The following is a 16,955-nucleotide window of genomic DNA, read 5'->3' on the forward strand; positions in this document are numbered from 1 at the left end:
TCGCCATTGGCAACCCAGTTCACCTAAAATGTAACGCCTGTGACTACTACACCAACAGTGTGGATAAATTGCGCTTACATACCACCAATCACAGGCACGAAGCAGCCCTGAAACTATACAAGGTAAGCAGTGACATCCATTTCAGTTGGCACAAAGTAGAGAAAGAAATTAACTGTTTCAAAGCTTGCAGCACAAACCTTCAAGGAAAGAACAAATTAAAGGATGGAGTAACATGTTTTCTGGTTAACAGTACTAAAATCATACTTCTTAGTCATGGTACATGGAACTTGAAGAATTTGTTCAAGAAAACTATTTAATGTCCAGTTACGTGTGTTCCTTTAGTGCCAATTGGATTCTTAGCTTCCCAAGATAAAATGGCTTTTCCATATAGTTTCATAGTCGATAGGGTTTGTATGGTTTCTTCCTTTTTTTTTTTTTTTAACGGCAACTTTGTTAGCTAGATATTTATTGACTGAGAGCAAGGTGGGGGTGGGGAGTAGAAGGGAAAATCCATGTTCTGAGTCGGGAAGACATCATCTTTTGGCATATAAGCCTGTTGACAAACATAATCTATCAAAACATGACTGTTATCCTCCGTGTTCACAGTAACACAGAGTAAACATACTCTCACAGAGCTTTATTAGAAAGTGTTCAAAAGTAAACATTGTCATCATTTCACATGCCTCTGTCCCAAGCCAGTCATGCTTTTTATTTTATTTTATTTTTTTTGCAGACATTAAAGGGTGTGGTGTCAATAAATATGTTCAGATTGTGGCAAATGTATTTTTATCTTTACTGGAAAAGACTATGCAGATGTGATGAATATGTGCAAGTGATGAACACCATTTATTACACAACTTGTCATGACTTTTTCCAAACCCTAATTACTGGGTAATTTATTCTCTGCAGTGTGTTTACTGGATTGGCTTGATTGTCTTGGTTCATATACAAATGTAACACATCCATTTCCATGATGAATAACTTTGTAACTTATTAAAAACTTCTTTTGTCTAGGGGATATTAAAATTCAGGAAATATTGCAAACCATTAGTCATTGTAACAAGCTCAAAATATGATTACAAAATCCATTTTGCAAGTGTTATCTATTGATTTATACTAGAAATCAGTGATAACTAAACTATCAGGAGTCAACTACTGATTACAATACCTATGCGTTTTGAAATCATATTTTTAAAATAAACACGAGAGGGGACAAACTGTGGATTTCTACCTTGGCTACAAACATTCTTAATTTTGTTGGTTTTAGTTCTACTCATGAGGCTAGGTTTTTTTCCCCCCCTTGTCTGAAGTTTTATTAGAGGTAGAAATACTACACATGGTGGTATGGACCTAGTGTCTGAATTTGTATCGTCTTTTCTTCAATATCAATGCTTTACAGATCAGGAATGAAAGTGTTAGACTTGGCTTATAGTACTTGAGAGAAGAAGGCCTCAGCATAAGATGGAAGTTTCCTAAGCTTATGACATTAAAAACAAAATACAAAGGAGGAACTGTATTACACTTCAGTGATTTTGGTTAGTTGATGAAAGTTTGATTGTAAATGTCTTTCTATTGCTAGTTCAAAGTATTAAAATTTTCAGAATACCTAGGAGAAGAAAAATATTAATTTTGTATAAATAATAGCTCTAGGCCCTGGGAGTCATATAGAATATTCATGAACTGTGTTTACACTCAAACAGCACGCTCCTCTAACAATTAAGTTAACTTGCTTGGCACATAAGATGGAAATGTATGAAATTTTCGATTTTATTAATATCATATGGAAGCTTGAAGAATGGCAGAGTGATGGTGTTTTCTTTTTTCTTAAAATTTTTTGAAGGTGTCTTACTTAGATAGAATAATATAGAATGTCAAAGTTGGAAGGAACCTCAGAGATCAGGCTAGTCCAACCTCCTCATTTTAGAGAGAAGTGAACAGTTCTTACAGTCATTGACCATTCTTTGTAGAAGATGCCTTCATAGATTTCACTGCAGGGACAGTTTGCTATTGTCTTTGAATGTTTACCAGCTATGAAGGGCTAAAGAGGATGACTGTTTGCAAGCATAGATTTAAAAGCTGTAAGGGAAATCAGAGTTTGTTAGGTGGAAAAGTAACTGACTACTTTAAGATAAATTTTTTTCACAATATTGCAAAGTAAAAAGAAAAGATAGTCTTGCCCTCCTGCATTATTCATTTTATTATGATTTTTAAAAAAATGTCTAGCTTTCTTATTACTGTATCATTCAAGTACATCTCTTAGTATGGTAATGCCAGTGGGGTGGCAGGGAGTGGAAGAGGGAAGGGAACAATCTTCCTTTTAGTGACCATAGTTTCAGTTGTGGATTTTGGGGGGGGGGGGAAGCCCTTGTAGTCAGTCTATTAAAATGTGATATTAGAAAATTATGCCATAATCTTTTACTGTAGCCAATAAGAAGTATTTAATAACTATTAATAAAGGGGGGGAATGCTCCATAGCAACTAAGTGCATTTCCATTTATCAAAAAGTTGAAGTTTTCCAGGTTTAGAAAGCTTCAGTGTTAGTAATGGTGCTGTACGTATTATTGTAACTGTCCCTCTGTCCCTTCATTGCATACATCCGTACATCTCTACCTACCTAGGCCATTTTAAGGATGCCATTTTCCACTGTAATTTGTTCTCCTTTTGAATGATGGCAGCTCTGTGTGGCAGCCAGACGTGAAGTCATTGTCAAGCAAATCAAGGACAATAGAAACAGAAAGCTTAGTGGCCTTGTGCCCAAAAATGTAATTGGTTGATAAGTAATAATAATTTTAATTGAGAAAATCTGGACAATAACAAAAAAGCAATAATTTATAAGAGAAAATATGGGTAAAACATCAAAATTAGACTTAAGGTAGTTTCTTATTTGATGATCTATAATTACATTAGAGTTCAGGTGCTGAATTCATAATGGTATTCACATATCAGATTAGTTAGTTAAATTTTAAAGAAAAAAAAAAAATGAGAATCAGTATTTACCAAAGGCGAATACTGAGCTATGAATAGACTTCTCTTACTTTTTCTCTTATTGACAATGTATTGATTTAGAACACTATAAAGACTATAATTTGTCAGTTCAACTTGAATAGATCACTTCTCCTGCTCTCCAACTAAAGTATTACCTAAGAGAAGTGTGTAACCTAATTCTAGTTTAAGGAGGTTAAAGGTTAAAGGTTAGTCCTAAAGCATCATCTGCCTAGCTGCTTAACTTTAAAATGATCAATTTAGTGAAAATCTGTTTTACAGATGGTGTTTTAATGTCTTTGGCAGGATTTAGGCAGCTTAAACATTAGACGCATGCTAGTAAAAATTATTTCTTTATTTGACCAGAAAAACACCTTTTCTTTTATGTTTAAGGTAAAAGGCATGTGGGATATGGTATTTTGGCAAAGGACCCAGAGGCAGAAAGTGTTGATGATCTTTCCATATGGGCTCAAAAACAGAATACCTTTATGTCTGTTGCTAACGATGACAGGAAAAAAAAAACAAGCATAGCTGTATTCAGGTTTTGGCAATAATATTTTACTTTGAATTTATTTATTTATATTTTTAAAAAGGAAAAGCAATTTTGGTCAAACCTTCCTCAAGAAAAAAAAAACCTTTTGTTTTATGGTAGAACTTTCTGAAGTACAAAGCATTATATTTTTCTAATTTAAAAAGATAACATGACCTAGGTGAGCTTTCCTCTGGAAAGCTAGTATGAAACAAAGTTGAATCATGAAATAAAACTTATACAAAAGAAATTTAGAGTCACCTTAATTTCAATTTCAACTTTTTCATGAATACATTTAAAATAAAATTGATAAGTACCAGTACGAAAATATAATCTGCTTCATTAGTAAATCTATTTTATATTTAGGAATTTCTTAAGTCTTTAATGCATGAGTATTTTCAACTTAACAGTTTTCTAAACTTGGTTGCATTCATCTAATGGCAAACATAAGCATATTGGTGTCATGTCTTGTTAATTTTCCCATTGTTGTTTTCCCTCCAGCCCCTACTAGAATAAGCTTCACGTATCCTGCACCAAAATATTTAATTAGTGAATAAATCAATAAGTAAAAATGTTTCCACAAAATAAATCTTCCATTTTTATAACAGCAATTATGTGTTCTATATATCACAAATCATCACGAACGTTTCCAAAGAGCCCAATAAAAAAACATAATAACAAATGCACAATTTTAGATAGTTAAACTAAAAGAACAAAGGAGGCTCTTGCAATATTTTACAGGTTGGATTTAGAGTCCAGCCTTCTGTCGGTTGGGGTCAAGAATTTTCATGGTCAGCTGGTAGATCTTCCTTTCTATGCAGGAAATGCAAATACCATGCAGCACCTGCTCTTCAGCTGAACTTATACTATTTTTTAAAGTGAGGTGTCCACTGATTTTCTCCTTCAAAAATCAAAAGTTTAATTACAGTACAGTGCTCCCTTATATCCCTTCTCCCCCTTTTTTTCCATTTGAGAGAAGTGAAGCAGACTAGTCTGTCTGGATTCCATAATGGTGTTTGCATATTTGTATTTTAAATCAACTGGGAATAGTGAACGCATAGATTGTCTCTATCATGAGCAAAGAAACCCAAGTGGGATTTAATCCTTAGGTAACTTTATAGTGAAACATTCCCCCAAGGAACATTTTTGGGGTTTTCTCATTATCCATGTTATGGATGAAAGAACTAGGGTTAAGAACTAGAAATCGAGGACCAAGCGAGAATGAGAGGAGGTGTGTTGGAGAAAGAATGTAAGAAAGGAAATCAAAGTGGCACAATTAGCTCTAACCACCTTATTTGCTTTTTCTAATATGAAACAATGATAACCTGATCAGTTTAGAACTAACAGGGAGTCACAAGTATTTTCATTTCAATAGGCTTATGTCTAACTTTGTAATTCAAAATCAAATATACCAGATATGTGCCATTCCAATTATTAAACTGTCATTGTCCCAGTATGATGGCAAAAGAGGTCAAGAGATTGTGTGTCACATATTTGCGTAAAAATCATCATGCAGAAGGAAATTGGAATGTCTGTGCATCTAAGAAACCAAAAACAAGTTTCACTTAATCTTATTGCAGCCATTTGTTTAGATGAAGAAAGCTGTTTTCAGAGATAAACAAAAGTTATTCTCTGCTGCTAAACATTAACCTAACTACGGAAATTATTGCCATTTTTTATTAGTTTCAGATTTATGTTCGTTTCAAGGTTGAAGTGTAGTGTGAAATTTAATTCCAGCATCTGGATTTAAAAAAAAAAAGAAATTGTAATTCAAATTATTTATTTTTTTATTATGTCCAAAGATAAGAAGAAAGTTGAAATAATATTTTGTATCATGGGACAGTATATGTAGGTCTAATACTTACACATAAGTATACAGATTAAATAGATATTCAGCTAATAGCAATTTATAAATTATTGGTTTTTTAAATCATAATTTAATTGATTAGCTCTGATCCTTTTATCTACTACTGTTTTTTTTTAAATGAAACATTTGCTATAACATGCCTTTATAGAATAAAATGGCTAATTAAGTATAGGCACTTTATTTTTCAAATGGCAGAAAGTTTATTGTGTCATGTGCTAGGAATGTGATTTATTATTTTCATTCATCCAACACACATTTATTCAGCACCTACCATATATGAGGCACTGTGCTAGGCACTTGAGACACAAAGACAAAAGCAATCCTTGACCTCAAGGGGCTTATATTACACCAGAAGGAAATGGTCTAAATAGCCTAGCTAAGCAAATACAAAACATGCAAAGTAATTGTGGAAGTGGGGGAGGGGGGAGGTCCACTACCAACTGAGGGGAATACTGAAAGGACTTTTATAGGAGATGGCACTTGAGTTCAGCCTTGAAGGTAGCTCATCATCCTAATGTCGAGGAAGTAAGAGGAGAGAAGGAAGATCATACCTGTCATGGGGGACTGTATGTGCAAAGACTTGGAAATGAGAGAAAGACTTTTGTACAAGGAATAGCGATTAGGCCGGTTTGGCTGAAGTATGTAGGTGGAGGAAGATGAATATATCTGGAAAGATAGACTGAAGCCAGATTGTAAAAGATTTTTGAAGTTAAACAATAAAGTTTGCATTTAGAGGAAAAGCATTTAGAGGAAATTCTGGAGCAGGAAAGTGAAATAGTCTTGTGCATTAAATCTACCTTTTGGTAACTGTGCAGAGGATGGATCAAAATAGGGGAGATAATTAAGGGAGAAGTACTAATTAGAAAGTTATTGCAAATCCAAGTTAGAGATGACAAGGGTGGTGACAATGTGAGTGGAGTAAGAATGGGTGAACAGGAGAGATGTTGTGTCAGTAGAATTCACAAGACAGCACTGATTAAATTAGCAAGTGAGGGAGAATGAATAATCAATGATAACTACTCGGTTGAGAAGTTGGGTGACTAGAAGGATAGCGGTGACCTATGTAGAAACAGGCAAGTTAAGAAGTTTGGGAGGAGTAATTTTGTTGGCAGAGGACAACAAAGCACTCTGCTTTTAGAAGTATAGAAGTGTGTCTTTACACACACACATATGAGTTTTTACACATAAATATAGATGAAGATGAAAGCTTATGCTAGGCATAGGTAACCTACTCTACTCAGTCCAGAGTGGCAATAAAATTATTGTGTGTGTGTGTGTGTGTGTGTGTGTGTGTGAAAATAATGGATTTAGCCTCATGTCAAATTATAAACCTAGGTGAAGTTGTTTATTGGAGTACTACCCTCTTCCATGTCCTGTTGGCACTCTTCCATCTTCTCCTAAGGCATCCAGTGTTCCCATACTATTTGCTGATATTTGAAAAGATTTTCTTTTATCATTTTAGTATCTGTCCAAGACCTGCCCTCCTCAAATGTCTCACGATCTTTTCTTTTCCTTCTCATTCCCCATTTCTCCAGTTAGGATGTGTGATTAATGTAATCACACAGTAAAATGTGACTGACAGATTTACTAAATCTACCCCCTCCTTGGAGTTAATTTCTTTAATAAAATATGTATCAATCAACATCAAGTTCTAATTTATAGATTATTATGGGAAAAGAACAATGTTCTTCACTTTTTTCTACCGACATTCTTACCAAACAAACAGAAAATAGAAGTAAGTAGCTTGGCAACTTCATTTTCAGTTGCCAAATCTTATAATTTCTTTTTTGACAGTATTTCTTGCCTACTTCCTGTTATCTCCACTCCCATGACCACCACCCTATGTCAAGTCTTCATCACCTAGGCTGTTGGTCTTCAAACTGGTCTGTCTGCCTTAGTTTTCTCCTAAGTTTTCTCCATGCACTGATCAGTCCTCCACACAGTTACCAACATGATTCTTCTAAAGTGTAGTTTCGACCATGTTACTCAATAAATTCCAGTTGCTCTCTATTACCTCTGGGATTCAATGCAAGCTCCTCTATTTGGCTCCTTCCTATCTCTACATTCTTTAACACATTGTTCCCCTCTACACATTGTACAGTGCAGCTCTCCTGGCTTATTTGCTGTTACTTATATGTGACATTCCATCTTCTGTCTGTGTCTTTACACTGGTTTTCCCTCACACCTGCAATGCCCTGCCCTGCCCCCAACCTCTGACTCTTAATGTCTCTACCTCTCTTTCACACTTAGTTCAAGCTTCTGCAGTAATGCTTTCCAGGTCCCCTTAGTGTCTAGTGCCAGCTTCTCTAAAGTCCCCATTAATTTCTTTTGTATTTACCTTATGCATACAGATGTATGTATACATTGTCTCCCTCTTTACATGAGCTCCTTGAGGGCAGGGACTATGTTTTTGCCTTATTTTGCATCACCAAAGCTTAGCACAATGCCTGGTTTGTTGTTGTTCAGTTGTTCATTAATGTCCAACTCTTCATGACCCCATGGACAATAGCTTGCCAATACTGTCAATGGGTTTTCTTGGCAAATGGCACTGGAGTGGTCTGCCATTTCCTTCTCCAGTAGATTAAGGCAAACAGGTTAAGTGACTTGCCCAGGGTCACACAGCTATTAAGTGTCTGAGGTTTGATTTGAACTCAGGTCTTCTTGATTCTAGGCCTAATGCTTTATCTACTAAACCATCTAGCTGGCTGGTACATAGTAAATGCTTAATAAATGTTTCTTGATTGATTGTGGACCCCCCCCCATACTGTAGATCACTTTATGTCATTGTTTAGGGAATATAACCTTAAAGATAGTAATTTTGTAATCAGAATTTGTAAACCACTTTGTCTACACACCTTCCTAAAGGTGACATTTGAGGAACTGAGGCAAATACGCTGCCAAAAATAATTATCTTAGTTCTCTGGTTTGTTACTCCACTTTTGGTTAGGGGGAGGGGATGAATCACTCAGTACTCATTAATACAAAAGAGTTCTATGATGCTGTGCAGTGATGCAATTCAGTCATATGTTAACCAGGCCCGACACTGATGAAAGGGTCTTGGCCCAGAGTAGAGTGAGGAGGAGCTGGTATGTGTAGAGTGACCACGAACCTGCTTCCATAACAGCTGGTTTCTCTGGGCTCTACTGTACATGCTTCACATCAAGTTCACTTTCAGGCTGAACCCACACTCAAGCATAAGGCAGAGCGAAGTAGAGAGTCAGAAGACTCATATTATGGGAATTGTCAGTGTAATTCAGGACAAAGTAGGGGTAAAGAGATTTTATGAAGCAAAGTTAATGACTATCCCCTAATTAATTATAGAAGAATAGTCACCATTTCATGACCCTGTATACAAAACTAGGACATTGTGGGTGGGAGGAAAGACCATTCTATGGAAGTAGCATAGATTTGTAGCTATATGGCAGGGAGCAACTTTAACCCATTACCTGAGGGCTGCCTCAGGAGTTAATGGGTTCCTCCTCACTTAGAGGTCTTCAGACAAAGGCTAGGTGTGCTATGGTGAAGATTTATTTTTTGTTTGTTATAGATTAGACAGCTGCTAAAGGTCCTTCCAACTCTGAAATTCTCTAATTATGTAAGTTGCGCATTAATTTATAACCATTACTGTAGGGTAGTAGGGACGACCTTCATGAATGAATGATACTTGGAAAGTATTTTTCTGAGTTCTCTAGGGAGAGACTTTCAATATCTCTTCTATTATTGTGATTATTAGCCTAGGACCATTATTGGCAGTTAGAAAGGTGTGCGACAACATTTTGTTACTATTGTTGAGTTGTTTAAGTCATGTTCAACTCTTCATGACCCCATTTTGGGTTTTTCTGGGCATACATGACCTAAAAAAGACATCTTACAGGCAATCTTGGGCAGCTAAGTGGTACAGTGAATAGAGTGTTGAGCCTGGAGACAGGAAAGCTCATCTTTCTGAATTCAAATCTGGCCTCAGACACTTACTAGCCGTGTGACCCTGGGCAAGTCACTTAACCCTATTTGCCTCAGTTTCCTCATCTGTAAAATGAGCTGGAGAAGGAAATGGCAAACCACTCCAGACCTTTGTCAGCTTAAAAGTTTTAGCCATATGCTAGGGGGGATGATAGCCAAAAGGGGAAAAAGTACAAAAAGGAGATGAAAGAACAATGGGAATGCAAAGAGATAAAGAAAAAACATGTTAATTTCTCACCACCCTTTCTTTACCCCTCAATCTAACCCAAGTAAATTCCTCTATAGTTTACTGCCCAGATTGCTTCCCAGCTGTTATTCTTTCAAGCTCTCTTCCCAAGCAGAATCTGGAGATAAATAACCTTACTCCTTGGTAGCTTATTTCATGGGAAATAAGGGTTAAGGGTATCTTTATAGCTCCTCAAATGTGGATAAAAGTAGAGGCAGATTGGAATCCAAGGTAGGAAGACTCTGTTGTTGGTCTCACCTATATATAAGGTAAGCCCGATTTAGGGATAGGTTTTTCACCTTTAAAAGTTGGCTTAGGGCAGCCAGGTGGTGCAGTGCATAGAGCTCTGGCCTTGGAGTCAGAAGGACCTGAGTTCAAATCCAGCTTCAGACACTTGACACTTACTAGCTGTGTGATCCTGGGTGAGTCACTTTACCCCTATTGCCTCACTAAAAAGTAAAAAAAAAAAAAAGTTGACTTAGCTTGAAATTATTAAAAGATGTGTTGCCTCAAAAGATTGAATTGGGCTTTATCTCAACAGGATCTGCCTTCCACCTAGATGAAGCATGGCATTCAGAGTTAGTTAGTTATATGATTTCAGGTGCATTTGGAAAATCCCCATTAAAAATTTCATCTCTTTTGATGATTGAAATCCTATATTTTTTTAAAATGATTCATTCTTCTGTATTAATGATTATCATCGGCATCATCTCTTTCTCTACCTTCTTAAATGTGCAAACTCTGGGAAGTGGTAGTATCTTAAGTATACAACATTTTCCTGTGGATGAGTTTCTGAGATTTTTCCCTTTGGTAACAGTGCAGAATTTGGCAGCACTGGGTATCTGAGGAAGAGATAAAAGGAATGGGAAAAGACATAGAAAGCAGAAGTTGAAAGAATCAAAAACAAATTTTGCCATCTTTACAATTTTGCCAGAGGCTGGAAACATATAAATGGGAGATACTTTGGAAGCCACACTACAGTTTTTATAACAGCAAGTTATTATTTATATGTATTAAAGGACTTTTTTATATATGAACTAATTTATGAAATAGTCTAAAAGAAAGAATAGTTTCCCAAAGCATCTGCAAAGACTGTGAGCTCCTTGAGAGTGGTGCAGTATTCAGAGCACAATAGCACAGTACCTGGCACAAAAGAGGTGTTTGTTGACTTGACTTGACTTAGACCCTGAAAGCAGCCTATGTAATGAAAAGAGAATCTGTCAGTGAATTCTGTACAAATTCTTTTGTATACTTTCATGTCCTACCATTCTAGTTTGTCAAAAATATTTTGTTAGTTAATCACATTCTGTGATTCAAATAATATACAAGTTATCTTCCCAGCTTTGTATCATCCATATATTTGATGTGTATTCCATCTATAACTTTAATTTTATCCACTTATATATATATATACATATGCATATATACATATGTGTATATATATGATTTCACACTTGTCTCTTTTGAATTTCTACTGTTCTAGTCTGTCAAGAAATTTTGGATCCTTATTCTGTGATCCAGTCTGTTAGCTATCTTCCCAGCTTTGGGTCATCTACACATTTGATATGCATTTCAGCTATATGTTCATCTATTAAACAAACAATCATTGAATAAAACAAGAGGGAAAAGTCCTTTGATACTCAACAAAAATCCTATTGGTTTAAAATTGATGCGTACCATTTGGGCCCAGTAATGCAACTTTTTCTCAGTCTGCCTCATTGTGCTACTATACATACCATATGTTTTCATTTTGCCTCCAGGTATATACATGGAAAAGACTATCAAATGTTTTTCTGAAATCCACATATTTAATCTAAGAGCAACAAATATTTAAATATTTCATGTGAATAAAACATATGTAGAGATATACTCCTATATATCTATATATATTTATACATGTACATCTACATTTGTGTGTGTATGTGTGTGTGTGTGTATAGACAAGTCTAAATAATTTTCCTGATACAATAGGCTAAAAATTCTATTAAAATCAACAACAACAAAATGAGGTTAATCCAGTAGGATTTGATTTTAGTGAGCCCATGTTGGCTTACGGTGATACTGCTCCTCCTTTAGAGTTTTCACAAACCATGCCTTTTCAATACACATCTTTTACTAGGAATTCAAGTGAAGGGGCCCTTAATTTGAAGTCTATTTTCTTTGCTTTTTTGAAAACAGGGACAACATTTGCTAGTCTGTAGCCTTATTTAAAGAAAAAAAACCCTCTTCTATTCTTGAAATTTTTTTCAAAAATCACCCACATTTAAAATTCTTTCATTTCTCTGAGATGCAGTTTTTCTGGACTTAGTGACTTCAATTCATCATGGGGTAGCTAGATATTCTCATCAACTCATAACCTCTTGAGTCTCAGTTCCTCATTAAACATTTTTGTCCTGTGTTTCTCAATCTGAAGATAACTCTTGGTAGAGAAAACAGAAGCAAAATAGGAGTAAAGTAGTTTTTTTTTTAACTTTCACTTCATCATCCATGATCACTATTCTGCTCACCAAGAGTAGCTGCAATATTAGCCCTTTTTAAAAATCTTCCTTTTATTCCAAATAGGCTTTTAGCTCCAAAAGGCTAGTAGAGCCTTTTTTGGGTTGTCCTTAACATAAATCCTTAGCCTCATTTCATTCTGGATTCTTTTGTTCCTGACATTACTCTTAAGGAATAATGCCACTTTTTTATTCATCCTCAATTATCTACCTTTACTCCTGTCTTCTATGGGTGCTAAACAATCACCAGATCAACTTGGCTCTAGAAGGAGGTTATGTGCTGAAGGATGAAATTCTGACACTGTGAAAACAATTAGTTCAATTAGGAAGAAAAGGATGAGCTATATGTGTTTCATAGAATAATATAAACATAGATTTAGAGATGGAAATGACTTCAGATGTTATGTAGTCCAACCTCCTTACTTTACAGATGAGGAAACCAAGGCTCAGAGATGTTATGTAATTTCCCCAAAGTCATACAGATAATAAGAAACAAAACCAAATTTTGAATCTATGTCCTTTGACTCCAGATCTTATGATCTTTCCAATGTCCCATACTGAAGTTTTCACCAAACATTTGTGAGATATGTATGTATATAAATACATACATATATATATATAAGCATAGATATTATATAGATTTTCACAACATTCAATTTTGTTTGTTGTCATTCTATTTAAATAGTAATTGTCATTGTGTATATTTTTTTCCTGGTTCTGATTACTTCACTTTATATCAGTTCAGATAAGTTTTTCATGCTTTTCTTTATTCATCATATTCAATATTTCTTACAGTACAATAATATTCCATTACATTAATATATTATGATCTGTTTAGCCATTCATTCCCTAATTGATGGACATCTACTTTGCTACTACCACAAAATGTGCTGCAATGAAGACTTTAGTATTATGACACATTTTTTTCTTTTTTTTTTTTAAATATTGACCTCCTTGGGAGGGAGGTAAATTCCTATCGATGGGATTTCTGGGACATAGAGCACACATATTTTAGTCATTTTTTTTTTAGCATAGTTCAAAATTGCTTTCCAGAATGGTTGGACCAAGTCACAGTTTTAACAACACTATATTAGTTGTCCTGCCTTTCTACAACCCCTCCAACAATGACTGTTCCCATTTTTTGTCATCTTTGCCAGTTTTATGGGTGTGTGGCTTCACTCTCAGAGTTGTTTTGACTCACATTTCTTTCATTATTAATGATTTGGAACAATTTCTCTTATGGTTGTAGTTAGTACTTCTTCTTCTGAAAGCTGTTCATGTCCTTTGACCACTTACTCATTGGGGACTAGCTTTTGGTTTTATATATTGGCATTAATTCACTATATACATTATATAATGGATGTTAAGTAAAATTAAAAAAGAGATTCTTATATATAATACTATATGTATAATTTAAGAATGATATTATGACATATGTCATATAATTACATATTATTTAAGAATCCTTCCTTCACTTTTACTTCACATTCATTTCTATTAACTAAGTTCTAGCAATTTTTTCTGTATCACATTTTTCAAATAAACATTCTTCAAAAAATTTGTTTCTCATTTCTACTTCTTCCCCCTTTGTTGACTCAATAATTTAGGACTTTGACCACTCCAATTATTCAAGCTCTGTTATTCTTTTACTTTCTTTTCTGTACTCCAGCTATTCAATACATTTGAATATCTCTGTATAACTGTTGTTAGCTTTATATATGGTGTTTTTTTCCTTCTTGTGATTATATGTCATTTGCATTTACTGCTTAACCTTCAGATTGTCCAGATTCTTGAGTGCTAGTACCGTCTGCTAGCCTTCTTTTCAAATTATTTCCCCCCCACTAAAATTGAGGCCCAGTCAATGATGTTTGATTATGTCATTGTATATGCAGCATGGAATGAGGGGAAGACATAAAAGATGTTCAGGCACTATTTTTAATGTAGACTAACTACCACTCTATGTAATTCTGAACAGATTATACTTCTGGGGCAGCTAATGCTGGTTTGGCAACTTAAAGTGATCACATTTGCATTGTTACAAATTTTCATTTCATTTTGTATGCAAGGAGAAATTGTTAGTAAATGGTGACTGAAGAAATAAAAACAAAAAGACCAAACTGAAAAGTTTTCAGTGCAATTTAGACCATATCTACATCAAACAAATATAATATACTTTGGCAATCCTCCCTACCCCACCCCCATTTTGGTGCCTATTGATATCACTTCTATTGAATGAACTCATCACTAAAACTGCTTTTCTATCAGAATATCTGTAAGAACAAACAATTTTGCTGGGTTTTTTTTTTAATCTAGACCTGAGATTTTATGGTATAGGGAACTGCCAGAGTAAAATCTTCTCCCACTCATACAAATCAGAAACTCTTTTTCTATAATTTATAGTCTTTGAGAGTTGTCTAGAGATGCTGAGAGGTTAAGTCATTTACTTGTAGTCATGCAGCTAGCATGTCTCAGGGGCAGGCCTTGACACCATATCTTCATGACTGAGGCTGTTTCTCTATCTACTATTCCAGAATATGTCCTTTGCAATTATAACATTACTAATGATATAAATATTTCAAACAAACAGATTAGTAAGTATAAAACATGTAAGAATATATTAGTAACCGTAGTTTGGGATACATTCCAAAAACCCTAAAATGTTTCCAACTTTTATATGAAAATTAACCCTGCATTATATCCACAGAGCCTAAAAGAGATCAGGGTAAAACTAAAGAAAGTCAGAAAGAAGAACTGACGAAAATTCAGCCCCAAAAGCAAATATTATACTCTTTTCTCACTTCAATTATCTGGACTCTTTTTGCCCATATCCTGAAGATGGTTTAACTGAGACTAATTATTTTCATTATTTGTGTGAAAATATTTTTAAATAGAGGAAAATTTAAAATACACTTAATTAAATATTATGGGTCAGTTATTCATACACAATTAATTCAATTTCAGGTATATTTCTGAAACCCTTTCCTGCAGGGTATAAGGAAGTATCCTGAGTCCCCAGGGAGACTTAAAGATCTTTAAAGATCCTGCACAAACCTTTAATAAGCACTAACATCAGTTCACAAGATTCACATGATTAGTAAAAGTACAAGGAACTGGAAAGAATTTGGTTAAGAAAAAAGACATCTCTTAAAAATTCCTGGGTTCATTGGTTGATGCAGCACTCAGAACTTGAGACATACTTGCATCAGTTGATACAACTTTTTCTCTAAAACATTTTAAGAGACTTAAAAACAGAGTGGTTTTTAAAAATCAAAACAACTGCTTTGGTTGGATTAGCATTCTTTCATTTTCCTTGATTTGTAAAATAGTAACAGAGAAATTACAAGAAGTTTAGACTTGTTGGTATATCTACCATTCAGAGATTTAAGAAAAAGAAACAAACCCTTACCTGTAAAACTAAATCAACGTTGGCAAATGGGTATAACATCAGTGAAAATTTTTTGGCCAAACCAGGCTTGATATTTGAAAACAATCTCCTTAAACTATCTTGTCATGTGATTTTTCTATTATGATACTCCATTTCTTGCTGTAGGCATTCTTCAGGCTAGTTTAGATTTACTAAGTTTCCAAAAGAAGTGAAAACGTTCAACTCACAACCCCAATTGCAACCCTTTGCTCCTAATTTTAAGAAGAAAAAAAAAAGATTTTCTTTCTATAAGCATTATATTTACCTAGTTGTTGTTGTTTGTCCTTTGTTCTTGAAGAGGACCATGACATCAGGGAGATGCAAGTGACTTGGATTTAAGTGACGGAGGGCTGTGCAAAGTCACCAGCCTCACTTTCTCCTCCTGAGCCAAGGGAGGCTCAATGGATAGATCACCAGCCCAGAAGTCAAGAGGACCTGAGTTTAAATTTGATCTTAGACACTTACTAGTTGTGTGAGCCAACGCCTCCACCCACTCACAAAAAAAGATTTACCTAGACAGACTAGCTCAAGGTACTAGGCATTGCAGGACTTTTAATACTTTCTGTTAACAGTGTTAACAGTGTTTCCCATCTAGGGATCTGTCAGTCACTCTTTCTGCTATTTGGGATGGAAGTAGAGAATGTTGAACCTCTGCCTCACTTCCTGCAAGACTTGTGGTCCTTTCCTTCTCCCAGAATACCAATACTATCTCCCAACTTGCAAACAGTTTACAATATTATGGAATAAAGTATATTTTTAGAATGAAAAAGACAAAAGAGAAACTGAGAATGATGAGCCATTAAGTACCAAAGAGCTACAGCCATCCCCAGGACTACAATTCTGAAATAAATTGTCCTTTCTTGATTCCTACCTTGTTTCTGACAGGTAGTTTAAGGAGCTTGTTCCTAATCTCTTCTGGTCTGCCATTCTTTCCACACCTCTCTGTGGTTCTTAGCAGGTACCGCTGGGCTATACTTTCTAATTCTATTCCTGGAACCCAGGTATTCTTCTATTCTATCAAGTAGTATAGGCTTCTTTTGGCCAGATAAGGGGGGAGAAGGGGGGGGGGAATCCCTCTTTGCGTAGGCAAAGAGCATTGTCTTTGGATATGACCATTACAATCAAGATTGGGGGAGGAGGGGATCAAGTCCTGGAGTTTTCCTTGAGCTTCAGAAGATAAAATTTCTTGGCAGTGCATCATACTGCACTCAATCAGCTATCATTTCAATACCTATTGTGTGCTGAACACTGTGCTAGGTGCTGGGGGTACAAGTGACACAGTCTCTTTCCCAAAGAAGCTTGTGACTCTAAGGGTCACTAATAACTGGGAGATTCAGGAGAGGTCTTCTTAAGTAGGGAGCTCTTGAAATGAGACTTGAAACAAACCAAAAGTTCTAAAATCCTAAAGGCCGGAGTCAGACTGTCACCAGTGGAGCAGCAAGTAAATCAATTTGGCTGGAATGCAGACTAAT

The 16,955-nt window shown here is 35.3% G+C and overlaps 1 protein-coding gene across 2 annotated transcripts in view; it reads left to right on the forward strand.

Annotated features, from left to right (window-relative positions):
• Positions 1–16,955, forward strand: part of LOC114053753 (zinc finger homeobox protein 4) — a 200,667-nt gene that overhangs the window by 3,950 nt on the left and 179,762 nt on the right. For both annotated transcript variants that reach the window (XM_027876893.1, XM_027876894.1), the window contains exon 2: positions 1–122. This exon is cut by the window's left edge and continues 381 nt beyond it. In XM_027876893.1, the coding sequence (XP_027732694.1) occupies positions 1–122 (122 nt within the window). The remainder of the gene's footprint in view (positions 123–16,955) is intronic.

The sequence above is a fragment of the Vombatus ursinus genome, unplaced genomic scaffold, assembly GCF_900497805.2.
Source record: "Vombatus ursinus unplaced genomic scaffold, bare-nosed wombat genome assembly UNPS02014812.1, whole genome shotgun sequence".
Lineage (NCBI taxonomy): Eukaryota > Metazoa > Chordata > Mammalia > Diprotodontia > Vombatidae > Vombatus > Vombatus ursinus.